General features: G+C 42.1%; 2 protein-coding genes across 2 annotated transcripts; both read right to left on the reverse strand.

Moving 5' to 3' along the window:
• On the reverse strand, positions 1-8,165 carry LOC308390956 (7-methylguanosine phosphate-specific 5'-nucleotidase-like). The gene is made up of 10 exons (XM_080873336.1): positions 7,978-8,165; positions 6,512-6,586; positions 6,178-6,276; positions 5,540-5,609; positions 5,377-5,423; positions 5,185-5,270; positions 4,946-5,035; positions 4,397-4,559; positions 1,654-1,854; positions 1-1,568 (listed from the first exon to the last, which is right to left on the reverse strand). The coding sequence occupies exons 1-10, from the start codon at positions 7,978-7,980 to the stop codon at positions 1,449-1,451; spliced, it is 954 nt and encodes a 317-aa protein (XP_080729462.1). The 5' UTR covers positions 7,981-8,165; the 3' UTR covers positions 1-1,448.
• A 1,252-nt stretch (positions 8,166-9,417) lies between these two features.
• Positions 9,418-14,949, reverse strand: klhl11 (kelch-like family member 11). Its single transcript, XM_080872935.1, has 2 exons — positions 14,180-14,949; positions 9,418-12,095 (listed from the first exon to the last, which is right to left on the reverse strand). Exons 1-2 carry the CDS (start codon positions 14,737-14,739, stop codon positions 10,511-10,513), a joined length of 2,145 nt encoding a protein of 714 aa, XP_080729061.1. The 5' UTR covers positions 14,740-14,949; the 3' UTR covers positions 9,418-10,510.
• Between the last annotated feature and the right edge of the window lie 1,436 nt (positions 14,950-16,385).

A 16,385-nucleotide genomic window follows, 5' to 3' on the forward strand; every position in this document is an offset into this window, starting at 1 on the left:
CAGCATACGTGTTAAGACTAAAATGCACCGATTTAGTTTCAATTTCTTGCAAACTATTGTTAACAATTTAAAAATATATATTAATAAAGGAGTTATTAGACACCTAATAGAAAGAAATGCTACAGCAGGACTGATTCACAACATAAAACTGCATTTGTTGTTATTATTAGACTTACAGGGTCTTATTATTGCTTTATGATAGTTAATAAGCATAGAAAATCAAGAGGAAATCCTTTTTGTCTTTGGATTTAAGAAAAAGAATATACAGTACATTTAAATATAAACGCTTGCTAGTCCATGTACATCTTCTTATCTTTGAGCACGATATGTTTGAGAAAGCTCAACAAGCTTACTGCATTTAACATACAGCAACAACCCGCTGTGAAGTACTGCCATAGCATAGCAGGATTAATGTGTCTGTGTCCACTGTCACAGACCCAAAACGTTTAAAACACAGAGGTAAAAGGCTGTTCGCTGCACTGTCATAGCGGCATGCTATGAAGAAACTCATGTGCACAGTATGTTTAGACTTGAACTTCAAGTACTCACAGCGTACACAAAGGTAACACGCAGTACACATAAAACACAGCTTCTTCCTAAAAAAACAAATAAATCACAGGGTAATTATTAGGATTGAAAAACAGGCTGCCTGGACTTATTTTGTAACTTTAGATGTAAAATTAAAAAAAAAAAAAATTCTTATCTTTCAGGAATCATTTGAATTTTCTATATCCCAATTTTCTGTATCCCAACATGACTGAGGAATTGCGGTAATGTGAAGTGCTGTCTGTGTTCAGACCAAATATCCCAGTGTAATCTGTCTTCTCGTCTTTCTGGCACAGTCTGAATTTTGTCTCTAGCACAAATGGTTACAAAGTTAGTCATTTAAAGAACACTTGTAAAATGGGCTGGCAGGCTAATGGTTCAGACTGATTTTTCTTTTTGTTGTTGTTTTTACCCGCAGGGCAGCCTGCAAATAAAAACAGGATGTGCTGATAAAGCGGATCGTTTGGATCCTGTGGGTTATGGAGTTAGCACCTCAGTGGATTGGGATCTTGGGTGTTTGTAGGCTTGGTTCTTGAGTGGAGTGTTTAGTGGAGTGCATAGTCCTGCTCTGAGAATGCGGAGTCCTGTGTTATCAACTTCACCTGTCTGTGGTTTTAATGTTCTGGCAGCTCGGTGAGTTAAGCTGAGGTAACACGTGGCCAGTTAGATGCAACACTAGAAAACAGTTTGAATCGGAGCCCAGCCCGTGCCTGTGAAACCAGAACGGTACGTTTTTAAACATCTGCACCGCGTTACAGTGAACACGGGTCCAGAGAGTGATTTGATGTTCAAATATTCAGTCATGAGGTCAGTGAGGCTGTGAGATTGTCCAGCATGCGACAGGGTGAATGCAGTAAATGAGGTAATCCGTGCATTTTTCAGTCTGGATCCTTTTGTGCGTCTTACTTGTTGTCTCTCGACGAGGTAATGTACCTGAGGATGGCGTTTGGAACGTCCATCGTCTCGTCCTTCACCAGGACGATGTCGAAAGAGTTGATGTAAGACTCCTTCCTCTCCTCCACCTGAAACACCAAACAGACAAGTGAGCTTTTAAAACTGATCCGTGTCGAAGTAACAAATCCCAGGACAGCACTACACCGGTCTGACCTGGTCGTTGAGGAAGCCAACGGTGAGGACGTTCTGGGGCTCAGAGACCCCGTCGGCCATGGTCAGATCTCCCAGTGAGTCTCCTAGCAGCAGCACGTTGGGTCGACCCCGCAGCTCTCTGAGGCCGGCTGCATGTGACAGAGCGCCTTCTCGCTTGTTAAAGGTGTGAATCAGTTGACCTTTAAAGGCTTGCAGCACCCCCTTAATAGCAAGAAATGCTGCGTTACAATAAGGTAAGTAAGCTATCACACATCTATTCAAAAGACCAATACAACAAAGATGCATGACAGCTCATGACAACAGTTACAGAGGAAGGCTGGGAAATGAATAACTTGACCAGCAAGATAGACGACCACCTTGCAAGTGTGAATTTGGACTTTTATAAAGGTATGAAATGTGCTAAAAATGCAAAACAAGAGAATTCAAGACACTTCTTCTTCTTCACTTCCTCCCACCATCGACTCACTTCAGTTTGCTTACCGGACTAATCGTTCCACAGACGATGCCATATCTCACCTGCTCCACACACCCCTGAGTCACCTGGACACTGGCAGAGGGAATTATGTTAGGATGCTGTTCGTGGACTACAGTTCAGCATTCAACACAATAATTCCCTCTAAGCTTTTCACCAAGTTGACGGATCTAGGACTCAGCTCATCACTGTGTCAGTGGATCCTCAACTTCCTCACAGACAGACCCCAATCAGTGAGGGTAGGAAAACAAGTCTCCCCCTCCATCTCACTCAGCACTGGAGTGCCTCAGGGCTGTGTTTTAAGCCCCCTGCTGTACTCACTGTACACTTATGACTGTGTAGCCACATCCGACACCACCTCCATTGTCAAGTTTGCTGACGACACTGCTGTTGTGGGCCTGATCTCCGACAACATCGAGACGGCCTACCTGGAGGAGATTAGGAACCTGGAGACCTGGTGCCAGGAGAATAACCTCCTCCTAAACATCAGCAAGACTAAGGAGCTGATCGTGGACTTCACTACAAAGCAGGCGAGGAATTACAAACCCCTCATCATCAGTGGCACGCCAGTGGAGAGAGTGGACAGTTTCCGATACCTGGGTGTCCACATCACTCAGGACCTGTCATGGTCCTGTCACATCAACACCCTGGTTAAGAAAGCCCGTCAGCGTCTCTTCTTCCTCAGAAGACTTAGAGACTTCCATCTGCCACTGAAGGTGCTCAAGAACTTCTACTCCTGCACCATCGAGAGCGTCCTGACGTCAAACATCTGCACCTGGTTTGGGAACAACACCAAGCAGGACAGACGAGATCTGCAAAGGGTGGTGCGCTCGGCAGAACGCATCATTCAATCAGAGCTCCCTGACCTGCTGTCCATCTACACCAAGCGGTGCAAGTCCAAAGCTAGGAAGATTATGATGGACCTCTCCCATCCCAACAATGGACTCTTCTCACTGTTGAGGTCTGGGAAGCGCTTCCGCTCCCTTAAGGCCAAAACAGAGAGAATGAGGAGGAGCTTCTTCCCCCAGGCTATTCGGGCCCTGAACCAGGTGTAGGACTGGACTCTCCCAAACACGTCACTATAAGACTGGACTCTCACACACGTCACCACACGCACCACCACACATTTCCTATAATCCTATAATTCCTATAATTTATAATCCTTATCTTTATAATCTCTTCTGCTATTGGCACATTCTTTACTGTAAATTCCTAAGTTAATTTGTAAATTTTTGTAGTAAATTGTAAATATTGTAAAACTTTTCTTCTGTCATTTAATGGTCGGGCATTGTACAGCTACAAGCATTTCACCCCCATGTCATACTGTGTATGGTTGTGTGTGTGTGACAAATAAAATTTGAATTTGAATTTGAATTATTGTAAATTATTGTACAACTGTAGTTTGCTTAATTGCACAGCACTGGCTGGATCCAACTTCAGCAAGCATTTAGCAAAAAGCAGAGCGAAACTTGAACATGAATGTACTGACTACACGTAACAGTTGAGAAATATGACACGTTTTTCAGTAAAAAGTAAGAAACACAGAAAGGATCCTTTCTAAAAAGCTGTAACAGTTTCTTTCTTTGTAAGGAAAATTTGTACAAAAAACAAAACAAAAACTGAAAATTCCTTTCAAAAAACTACGTGGCAGGTGGTTCAATTAACCAGGTGTGTATTGTCACACCTCTCAAACGTATCAAACTGCAAACTTACTTGCCAGTAATTCCTCGTGCGATGCTGGTTCGTCTAAACTGACTGGTTTGGCTAGAAGCTTAAAGCTTTTAAACCTGGCAAAATGATTCTTTTTTTTAAGCTTGTGATCCAAGCTTTTACATCCATTGTAAAGGCAAACTACATGCAGTTCAAGGTGTTTCACAGACGACTGACAAACTGATGATGAGACTTTACAAGATGTGACAGAAGTCAGCTAACGTGCAAAAATAAGCAATTATAAGAGCATAGATTTAAGAAAATATTAATAATAAATCTTATATTTCCTGCATGCCTATTAATGCATGATGATTAATGTTTATTAGAGAAGTTAAAAGGAAAACAATGTGCGTGAAAAGCTTTTGTTAAATATAAAGACAAGTTTGTTCTTCTCAGTTAGCCGCGAATCATGTTTTGTGTTTAAAAACAAAACAAAAAAACATGGACTTGTGCACTAATATGTATGTAATATATTAGTAATTATATGACGTAAAATTACAAATGTATACAGTCATGTCCATCACATGACACGTGTGTGAGGCTGAGTGTGGTTAAACTCACAGTGTGGTCAAAGTCCATGTAGTTGGAGATGATGTGGACATTTGGATGGAAGACGTGGTTCTGTCGAATCACCTCCTCCAAGACATCACCGACCCCGGCGGAGAGGATCAGCAGAGGGACCTGGTGCTCAGCCAGATGGTCAAAAAATACTTTGTACCCTTCCCTTAAGACAGAAACACACCAAACATGACTAAATTAGACCATGAAACATGAAGAAACACCACAGAGGTTAAATAGAAATGTTTCATATAATCTTTACAGTGTTAAACATTGCTTTTGAAAGTATCTGAAACCCAAACACAGCTGATGTTACTGGTTCCCACCTCATTTTTAATAAGTATTTTCGCCTCTAAATGAATGTTTTCATTGCAGAGCAGCTGTAATGTATTAGCTTTGTTGTGACAGTGTAATAAATTGATTAGTATAGACATCACCTGCCTCGAAGAATATTTTAAATGACAAAAAGCTTCATAACTGTAAACAGAGCTGTAACTGTAAACACATTCTTCTCTGTATAAATCAGTTCTGTGTAATTTGAGCTGTGCGTACCTGAGCATGGCACTGGATTCCTTCACAGCCCGGGCCAGCATGTCTTTTCTGATCTTCTGCTGAATCAGCAGCTCGTGGACTTTTGTCCACCTTTAGAGAGCAGAATAAATACAAGATATCAACCATTTAACAACATACATCAGTGTGTATATAAATTACAATTCACTGTATATTATTCAGTATGCTCTGAGGAGGCACTGGAATCAAATGAGTTAATATCTGACACATTTATTTCTTACCACTCAACCATGAGAGGAAGTTTCTCCTCAGCACTCCGGCTAGCATCGATCTCTATGGGATAATAAGTGTTTAACAGCTCCCTCATCTACACAGAACAACAACAGAACACTCATTAATATTATATCCAATCCACATGGCAACAAACATAGTTAAAGTTAACACATTAACCCATGTGTTTGTAAAGCTCTTACCTTTTTAGTGCAGTCTTCATTAATCAGCAGCCTGTTATCCAAGATGTCTAAAAAGAAGACACAAACAAAAACCACACAGGTAAAACTTGCATTATCCATCCAGTAATTTGTATATACATACTGGAATACATCATGGGAACACTTTCAGTGTCTTTGTGCTCACTGTGAGTGGTGGGAACTCTCTTGCTGTTGTGAGCGAATCTGGTCAGTGTCATGTCAAAGTCTGAGATTACCTGTGAAAACAGCAGACACATAAATGCACAGTTACAGTAGCTCCATGTGCTTTTAGGGAATCACTGTAATTCTACCTCTGTACACCATCATACAGGATTTTAAAATCAAACAATTAAGATGTGATTGAAGTGCAGACCTTCAGCTTTTAGGTATTACATTAAGTGTTTAGGATTTACAGCCATTCTTAGACATAATTCCCCATTTTCAGTAATTGGACAATTGGCAGGTAAGCAGCTTCATGGTCAGGTGAGACCTGTTCCCTTATTATTAAAGGATCTCGAGTTGATTCCAAGTGTTGAACCAAAATAAACCTATGAGTGGAATCGCAAAAACTTTAGAGGTCTACAATCTGGTACGTTCACTTTTTAAGAAAAACTTCATAACATCTCACTAAGTCAAGAACACCTACAGCATAGTGCAAAAGTCTATGATTTTAGCAGTGAAGGCTTTTCGATCCTGTAAGACTCTTGTAGTGAGTTTGCAATCTTCACATAAGAAATCAAAACTCTTCAAATGAGCATTTACAAACGAGTGTTTGTGTGTATAACCTGCACTCAGCGCACTTACCTGCAGGTTTCCTGCACCTGCTCGCTGCATGCAGTGGATCGTTTCCTCCACTCTGCTGCGTTCCCTCATCAGCACCGAGCACTTGGCCAGCTCCGGGATCTGAACAGAAAAGATTCTGGACTTACAATTTACACTCACTATAAATTAAGCTTCTTTTATTTTGCAATGCGGACCCATTTCTACACTGAGGCATTACTCTTTAGTTCAGTGAAAAGCCAACACCCACACACAGGAGGTTATTTATGATAAAAAACAAACAAAAGAAAGAAAACTATTTATTTTGCTCCGTATAATTTCAGCCATCACATGGTAATTTTCAGAGGAGCTTCCTCACCTCAGTTTTCGTCAGCTGGTGCCAAATTGCCAGAACGGTCCGCACTGGCGTATAGATCCAGGGAACGTGATATATCTGCAAGCAGAGCCATAAGAGGTTACTTTTACCTAAAACACCTAGTGAGTTACTTTGTTTATGGTTTTGGATAAGATAAAGTGTTTAATTTCTGGAGAAGTCAATCAGTTTATAGTGTACCCAGCGTAGTGGTAAGACTATACGTCTTTGGAGTGGGAGTTGCAAGTTTGATTCCTGCCTGGGGATGTCTGCATCCAGTAAGACACCACAGACATGAGTGAGAGAGATAAATATGAAAGATATTGAAGAGGTAAAACACACATGCTATGGCAAGGGGGAGCCAGGATGACAGATATCATCACCCACTGATGAGAGAAAACTCTACAATTTTCAAAAGTTTTTTTTTAGGCCCAACTTCATAGATAGTATATAAGATACAACAACTTCAAGCCAATAGGATCGCTTCACTCCACCAGGATATACAAAGTGTTGTTCAGAGAGGCGTAGTAGTATGATAACGAAGAGTTACAAGTATCTGGGGATCCCACAGACGAAAGCTGCAACCACTAAGTACCTGCAGAGGGTCATCAGGTATGCTGCTAGGATAATAAGCTGGCCAAAGGAGGAGAGTAGAAGCCAGTGAAATCATGACCCAGAAGGTCCTGACCATCCATGCATGGTATCACCCCAAGTTGAGCACAGTGGACGGTGTATATATCTCAGACAATTAAGAGTAATGAAACAGGTCATTTGTTCCATGGGAGTAGCCTTGCAAGGTTAAGTTGTTTTGACCACATGGTACCCCTTTCGATATTTTATACTTGATGTGAATTAAGCATGCCCTCAGATTTAAACAAACAAACAAACAAACAAACAAACAAATATGCTGAAAGTCAGTCCAAGGCAAAGTGTTTGATATGTGAAGCGAAAATTTCACAGCAGTTTAAACTTTGGACCATACTACCTTTAGACAAAACCGAGATGATGGAGGAGGAAATGTGAGGTGGAAACACCCCTTTGTTCTTAGTCATGCTTCCCACCATCATAGCGCTATTTACTAAACATTGTATTGGAAAGTTGTCATTCGGGCTTATTCATAACAAGCGAACAGTGGCTGCAAGCTGATTTAACCGAGCAGCCCTCAGTTTTAGTAGTCGATAAAACTCCTGTTTTCCTTTCAAGCAGCTCATACACCTTATGTACCTATTTTCTTTCAAAATAAAAGCATAAATTGGGTCTAAATATTGGTTTCCAAACTGCACTTCAGACTGTGGTTACAGCTCATAACCAGCCTGCTGACAATGCCGTACAAATATGAGCTGCATCTGAATGAATAGACTTCTTTTATGCTGCCAGCAAAAACAGGTTATCATAACACAACCGGTTAAACTTTAACAGCCGATTCAGCGACTACCGACGCGATTACGTAACCGCTGACAGTTACAACTTACCATCTTCTCACGGAGAGCTCATGCGTCAGCGACGTTTTATCGACTATTCAGAGGGACCGTTAAGAGCACATTGTGTTAAAAACGTCTGAATATCTATGTGAAAATATTTCAAAATCAAATTATATGCAGTTTACACTCCGCTGCTGCTTTCAATTGTTTACATTTCTGCTTGTCACAGACATAGAGCTCCCCCGCGTCTACGCCACACTAACCATGGTTCCGACATGCATTTGTTCCTACTTGATGGTGAGGATATACTGAGGGAGCTGTCACAGTACTAGAATTTCACTAGACGAATATCGAGGCCAAGTTATTAATGGTAGAGATACTGTGACGATAGAAGAAAAAATCTTTATATTTTGCTAGGAAAATGGGAAACATATTAGCGATTTATTTATTGAACCATCTGCTGTCTTAGTCAAGCTTTTCTGTAATTTCTTTAAGCAGACATCTGTTGTTTGCCAAGTTATCTGCTATGTGCAGACACATAATTTTTCATCCACTGACTTAGGAAGGTTTTTCATAGATCACAGATTCATAGATCATAAATACCATTCCTCTGGAAATGGTCAGGTTCGAGAGCTGGACGGAAGAAGAGTAAAAAAATAAATATAAATTAAAAAAATCAGCCAGCGGCCAGAGAAAATTTCTTCTGAAGGACCTGAGAAGCAAAATATAAAGAAATGAGGGGTGCCTCAAGACTTTTGCTTTACATTTTAAAAAGGTGCAAAATTCTACAATCAAAGTACTTTGATCGCAGGGACTGGATATTAAGAGTTCCTGAAGTGTAAATATAGTTCACTTATAAGAAAAAAAGACTTGAAAGTACATGACAAGTATTTGAGCACTCTTCCATATTTAGAACATTTGGAGATCTTCAGAATAAAAGTGTGCTGTTTTTAGACATTTTACACAAGAGTACACGACAGCTAAATGTGTCACATGTCACACAGGGCGATCGTGGCTCAAGAGTTGGCAGTTTGTCTTGTAATCGGAAGGTTGCCGGTTTGAGCCCCAGCTTGGACAGTCTCGGTCGTTGTGTCCTTGGGCAAGACACTTCACCCACCACCTACTGGTGATGGCCAGAGGGGCCGGTGGTGCGATATAGCAGCCTCGCTTCTGTCAGTCTGCCCCAGCGCAGCTGTGGCTACAACTGTAGCTTGCCTCCACCAGTGTGTGACTGTGAGAGTGAATGAATAATGGAATTGTGCAGCACTTTGAGGTTCTCGAAAAGCGCTATATAAATGCAATCCATTATTATTACATTTGATCTAAAATTGACCAAACTGGTACAAAAATCTAAACACAGCTTCAAAAATACTGAATGAGTTTCTCTTTATTCACTACACCCAGCATGGTATGTTTGAGGGGGTCACTAAACTCAAAGGAACGCTCTTCAGAAGTAAAGCTAACATTCAAGGTCCTTTAATGCAGTAAGAACAATAAATCAATGGTGTCACTAAGGAACAGGTCTTATTTTTATTGGCACAGTGGGGAAATGATAACCATTCACAAAAATAACACATCGTCTTGCTGGTTTAGTGTATTAAGCACATTTAAAAATCTTTCCACAGTGCAATGTTCATATGTGCTTTCATTCACCGAGACAAAAACACTAAACAGATTCTGCCAGAAGCGTAAATGCAGAGCAAACACCAAACAAATCCATTAAAACCCACAAACCAAACATTTTCACAAAGTTACTGCTGTCAGTGGCTGGATCTGTTAGCGGTTGTCCTTGCGATGTGAAATGGGAAAGCGTCGTATTTAAACACAAAATCCGATACTTGGATTATCATTGTGGTATTTAGTCCATCTTTCCAGAAATCGTATATATGAAATAGAGTTTTGTTTTTTTGACCAGCTTAAAATAAATCACACACACACATCCAAAGTCAAGCTGTCGCACAGCGTGTGCTTTTTGTCAACATTCAGTCCTTGCTACGAAATTGTGATTGTCTGTTTAGGCACAGAGTATACGATCATCACTATTCCAATGCATACTGTGCAAAAAAACCCCTCAATGACAACAACGGAAAGGAAAGCAAACAGTTAAAGCAGCTGATACTTCTTTTCTAAGTTAGCTATTGAATTAGTTTTTGTAATTCATGATTTCCTTCTAACATACATCACAATAAATAGACATCATTTACTTTGCCAAGTATGCTTCCTGACACAAAGTTTTCTCATGACAGTTTTGTTGTTTTTGTTTTGCACACACAGGAAACATTGACATCCTTTATCTAAGATGCTAACAAAGGCCGCGGTTTAAAAAGCTGAGCTGTGATTTGTTTCGCAAACAAAACCAACAGCAGTCTTATTTGCTGGCACGATAGAAAGTAAGGCATGAGGCCAAAAATGATTAGACTCATTGCTTCCTTCACTGCAAACCCGCTTCAAGAAAAAATGGCGCAAACATTTCACCTCAATTAAGGTAAAATAAAATAAAATAACTGAAACAAAGTCTTGAGATGACAGCAAGGCATTTATCAGCAGATGAAGTGCTAATGACTTAAAGCAGAATATCTGATTCTTAACATTCAATCTGAGACTGCATTTGCCTCCGCAGGCTGAGGGTGCGCCGATGGAGCTGCTGCATCTGTTGCATGCGGTCTCGCTGGCGAGCCAGGTTGTGGGGGACGGGGTAACGCTGGGAGCCATAGAGGTACTGGTACGGGATGCGAACGTGGCAGGCCGCCGCACGGCAGCGTGGCTGGGGCAAGGGCGGCAGCAGCATCCAGCGCTTCCTCTTGGCGCAGTAGCGGTAGGCCTCCTTGCGGTACTGCTTTTCTACGTGGTTGCTGTTCCTCCACCCGCCAATGATGAAGATGTCTTCACCCAGGTAGCAAATGGCTGCGCCCTCCAGGCTGAGGACCTCTGACGGGAGGCTGTCGAGGATGTCCTCTGAGATGTTTCTGCTTATTTTCTGCTGGGCGGCCTCATGTGTTACCGTGTAGTTCTTGGGGCAACAGGAAGCTGTGTGATAGAAGTTGCTGGATGCAACAGCCATTTGAAAACTACAATAGGTATCAATAAGCGGTAACGAGTCCACTTCCTGCCACTTGCGGCTTTCTGTATCGTAGCAGGTGGTCACCGTGCTCAGCCCATCATCGCTGTCTATATCTACGGGGGTCCTGGCCATTACGTACACATAGCGATCCTCCACGCTCACTGTTTTTACATCTCGCAGGATCTTTGGCGCTGGCTCCAGATTGAGCCACATGTCCTGCTCAGGTTCATAAATGGAGACATCCTTGAAACCTGGACTGAAGTTGCCATGGCCGCCGATGATGTAGAGTGTGTCTTTGATGCACGTGAGGCCAAACGAATGCTTGCGTGTGGTCAGGCTGCTGACCGACTCCCAGCAGTTAAGGTTAGGATTGTAGCGCTCCACCATCTTGGCGAAGCTGGGCTCCATTGAGCCCGCCACATAAAGGTGATTCTCGGTGACAGCAATAGCATGTCCATCGAGGTGGTTGTGGATGTGTGGCAAACTGACCCAGCGATCCTCAGCAACAAAGTAGCCCACACATTCGCTCAAATAATCTCCTCCTTCCGAAACACCACCCACTACCATGATCACATCCATGTTCTGACCATATCGAGGCTGGATCGTCGCCTCGTAGGAGTCACCGAGATCTGAATCAGCCTTCTTGGGGCTCTCATAACGAACAGCGTGGACCTCGAGCGCACTGGACACCAGCTCCAGACAAGCCGCGCTGTTTGCCACTAAGGGCTCCTTCCTCACGACACGCGTCAGGTAAGTAGGAGCGATCTGTGGCAGCCTTAAAAGTTTGAACAGGTCCTCAAAATGCTTCTCTCGCTCCTCTGGGTTGTGGTGGACCCATTTCACGATTGCCTCAAACAACTCCTGCTCAGACTCCACGGTGATTTCTGCATCACACAGCCAGTCTCGCACCAAGTGAAAGGGCAGTGTGAAGAATTCCTCGTTGTGAATGACTTTGTGAAAGTTTCTCCTGATCGTCTCGGCGGCTCTCTGAGCGAGCTGGTTCAGCGTGTACATGTGTGCAAGGCTGTGCACGGCTACGCAGTTGGACATGCTCAACTTCCTCATCAGGAACTCTCCGCAGAAGGTCTTCAGCTGCCCCAGCAGAAACCTGACAGAGTGAGATATCAAAGTTACAGCATACGAAAAATGTTATATTTCCTTGCCACATTAACTTATTATTAATCTCTGGCTCTCTTCCACAATGTGTCTTTTATCCCGTCTTCCTCCCACCACCTCCCAACCGGTCGTGGCAGATAGCTGCCCGTTCCCGTTCTTCCTGCTATAAAAGGGAATTTTTCTTTCCCACTGTCACCAAGTGCTTACTTAAAGAGGATCCTTTGATTGTTGTGGTTTTCTCTGTATTATTTTAGGCTCTTTACTTTACAATACAAAGTGCCTCGAGGCGATTGTTGTTATGATTTGGTGTATAAATAAAAGTGAATTGAATTTCATTGACGGTGGGAGGAAGCCGGAGTACCCGGAGGGAACCCACGCAGACACGGGGAGAACATGCAAACTCCACACAGAAAGACCCCGGCCTGATGGTGGAATTGAACTCAGGACCTTCTTGCTGTGCGGCAACAGTGCTAACCACCGTGCCACCGTGCTGCATGTCCAAAGACATGCAGTTTGTGGGGATAGGTTAATTGGATAATCCAAATTGCCACTAGGTGTGAATGTGAGTATGAATGGTTGTCTGTCCTTGTGTGTTAGCCCTGCGACAGACTGGCGACCTGTCCATGGTGTACCCCGCCTCTCGCCCTATGACAGCTGGGATTGGCTCCAGCACCCCCCACGACCCTGAAAAGGATAAGCGGTAGCGAATGGATGGATGGATGGATGAATTTCATTGAATTAATTAAAAAATACTGACTCTCTATGTAAAGCATTTTATGACAGTATAAAAATTTGCACAGGCAATAAAATCTGCGGGTTGAACGAGAATAACTCTTAAGTGTCAGGATGGCTGAGTGGTCTAAGGCGCTACGTTCAGGTCGCAGTCTCCTCTGGAGGCGTGGGTTCAAATCCCACTCCTGACAAGCAAGTGTAACAATCAAAGATAATAGTTTAAGTCCTGACTTGTGATGGAAGCACTTTGAATAGAAAGGTGTGGTCTAATTACTCAGCACTATTGGATCAAACCACACCTGCAACTTTAAACTCAAGCTTCATGCCTGTGGAGTTCTGTGAATGTATCTTAAATTATTTTTTGTTAGATAGCAATATGACAACCTGTTCAAACAGCCTCGCTGAGACAGACTCCCAGGATAAAATCAATACCACGATACACTGTTCTATTCAGCTGTCTGGTAAGCTATAACACAGCGCCAAGGAGCCACCATAAACCACATCAGGACCTTGAAACTGAAGCAGATAACAAAATTAAGCCAATAGTTCTTTTACAATGATGATTTTTGTAATCTGAAGGTTAAAAATTGTTACATTTACATTTTTTGTGGATATAATAGCTCTAATGAAGAGTAAATAATAATAGCAAAGATGTAACCACGCAAGCTGCCACACCCTTACAAGTCCATCGACATAGGAGTTGTCAACCATGCAACTTCTAAACACTTAACCCTGATAATAACAGTAATAATATGTCCACCACACCCGAAGGCCAAAAAACAGTGCAAGAGATGCTTGTGTGGACCACATCTACTATAAAGAGATAAGCTGGTTTCTTGCTTTTCCTCTTAATGAAACAGAATTTAATTTGTCATCTATTACTGAGCAAAATGCCAAAACTCACATCCAGCTTCACGAGAATGATTGTTACTAATTTTCTTGACCCTCTATTATAACAAACTGCTGTATATATCCGCTTATTGGTTGTACAAAACAAATTTAAATATATCAGTTTGATCCTTGTTTTGTTTTTTGTTTTATTTTTTAGGGAAAATTTCAAATCAATCAATCCATCCATCCATTAATCTATTTTCTTCCGCTTTTCTAATTCAGGGTCGCAGTTTGTGGAGCCTATTAGATACTCCTCTGTTGATGAGAACTGGGTCGTTGTTTGCCCCCTCACTGGACGTCAGTTTTTAATATGACCCTGCTAACTAATTCTTGTAATGACAGCATACAAAGTCACGCCACCTGGTGTGACTTACATACTTCCGCATATAAGCAAAGTGAAATCCACAATCTGATTCACCTGCGGAATAATTTAAAAATAAATGAATAAATCACCTGTCTGCAAGTTCCAACACTTCATGCACATTGGCAGTGGTCACCCTGACTTCTCCCGTGTACATGAACTGTACGACACTTTCCACAGTGTCTGTGTCGGGTCTCGTGCCCGAGCTCCACTCCTTTAGCTCCACTCGCCCGGATCGGGACTCTGAAAACTGTCCGGACAGCAGCAGCATGAAGTACTGCGACGCCGCGGATAAAACCGAGCGGTGCGCGGATACCGTCTGGACCCCGGGCACGGCTCCCGAGCTGAACACCAGAGTCACGTCGCAGAACAGCCCGGCTTTCCTCTGCTCGTTCTGCCGCCGGGAGAGCTCCGAGCAGTAGGCCGAACAGGTGAACTCCTCGGCCTCCTCAGGTTCGCCGTCACCTGTTAGCGCTCCTTGCACAGCCCCGCCGCTGGTGCTGTTGCTGCGGCCACGCTCCTCCGTATCCTCCGCTGCTGCTGCCATACCGCACGGGGTGATACTCAGAGGCAAATGACAGCTCCGAACTATCTTCGGGAATAACTCACAGGTGTACCCAACACATGTAAACAAGCATTCGGAGACTGACATGCATGCGCTGCGTTCAGAGGCTTGGTGAGAAAACAGGAGCGCTCACTTCCGTCTTCAGGAATATTCCAAAGGTGCGGTGATTTTTAGCTGGCTGTCAGGGAGAGGTCCTCAGATTCAAGCTAACACATCCACATCTCTGACGCAAACCGTGCAATGTGTGACGTATTTAATTGATGTGGCGTTATAACGTATTGAAGGGTCTTTATTTATTTTTATTTTTTCAAGATAAGTTTACCTTTGTTTAAGGCTGTTGCGCGCATGCGTGTTGCCCGTTATCCGTCTGCCGGTGATGTGCACTTTGGCATCTTGTGATGAGGTAACATCAGGGTCATAACTGTATAACGCTTTAAACTGGTAATAAGAATTCATGCCTGAGTTAGGCTATACATGGATGATAAAATAATAAAACTGTGTTTCAGCTTGAGTAACAACAAAACCAGGTTTTTATAGTTAACGAGATGGTGGAAAAAACATTTTGGTTAACTAAAACTAGTCTTTGGGGTTGGGGATAACTGAATCGTTTCAGTGAACCTGGAATAAATAAAGTCAAATAAAAATACAGAGGAAATTTCCTCAGTTTAAGTATCTGTTTCTAAATTGTAGCACAACCTGCCTGATGGAAGTGTTTGAGATTTTGCAAAATCTTGCCTCTGACATATGCTCTCCATACACTAATAATTAAAAGGTCTAAAACTAACACTGAAGCAAATAAAACTAAACATTTTCAAACAACGAAAACTAATCTAAAATACGAAAATACACTCTGGAAACTAACTGACGCTAAACTGAAATGAAATCTAAAGAGTCCAAATGAAAAAACAAACAAACAAACCTACAGTCACTGCAGAAAAAACAAGTGTCTGTGCACCCAAAAGTAAAATTGTGTCTTTTTTTCATTTAGTTGACCCAAGTCAGACAAACATATCTAATTAAACAAAGTGAATTCTGTATGTGCCCCTCCCTTAAAAATAAAAGCCCACACAGTCTGCTTACTGAGAAGGTGTTATCGCCTCAAGGAAAAACTAACTGGTGCAAATTATTCCTGGGTCTTAGAAACAAATTATTTAAAAAAGGATGGAAATTCAGGATTATTTCCATCACTTTCCCTCGGAGAGATCATAACATGCAGCAGTGACAGAAGTGAAAAAGAATCCAAGGGTAACAGCAAAAACACACCTTTGCATTGACCATGACAAAAGTGAGAGGAACACAAATCATTAATCAACTGATATATATATATATATATATATATATATATATATATATATATATATATATATATATATATATATATATATATATATATATATATATATATATATATATATATATATATATATATATATATATATTTTTTTTTTTTCCCCCCCTCTTGCCTTGCGAAAGGTCGTTATCCTGGCGGGTGGATTGTTTGAGAGGCATCTCTGCACCTGGGGTCTCATCTGGTGTGATAAACCCCAGCCTCTATGGATCTTATGCTCAGAGCTTGTTCATCCACTGCCATGATTAGTGCCTCTGTGCTGTCTTTCAGTCCAGCCACTGGTAGGATTTCTTGATGTAAGGTGCAGGGGCCTGTCCTTCCATGATGGTTTCTCTTCCTGGAGCTTTTCTTTCTTGGGTTTCTGTCGCCTGAGGTATTCACTAAG

The sequence above is a fragment of the Rhamphochromis sp. 'chilingali' genome (genome assembly GCF_963969265.1).
Source record: "Rhamphochromis sp. 'chilingali' genome assembly, chromosome: 22".
NCBI lineage: Eukaryota > Metazoa > Chordata > Actinopteri > Cichliformes > Cichlidae > Rhamphochromis > Rhamphochromis sp. 'chilingali'.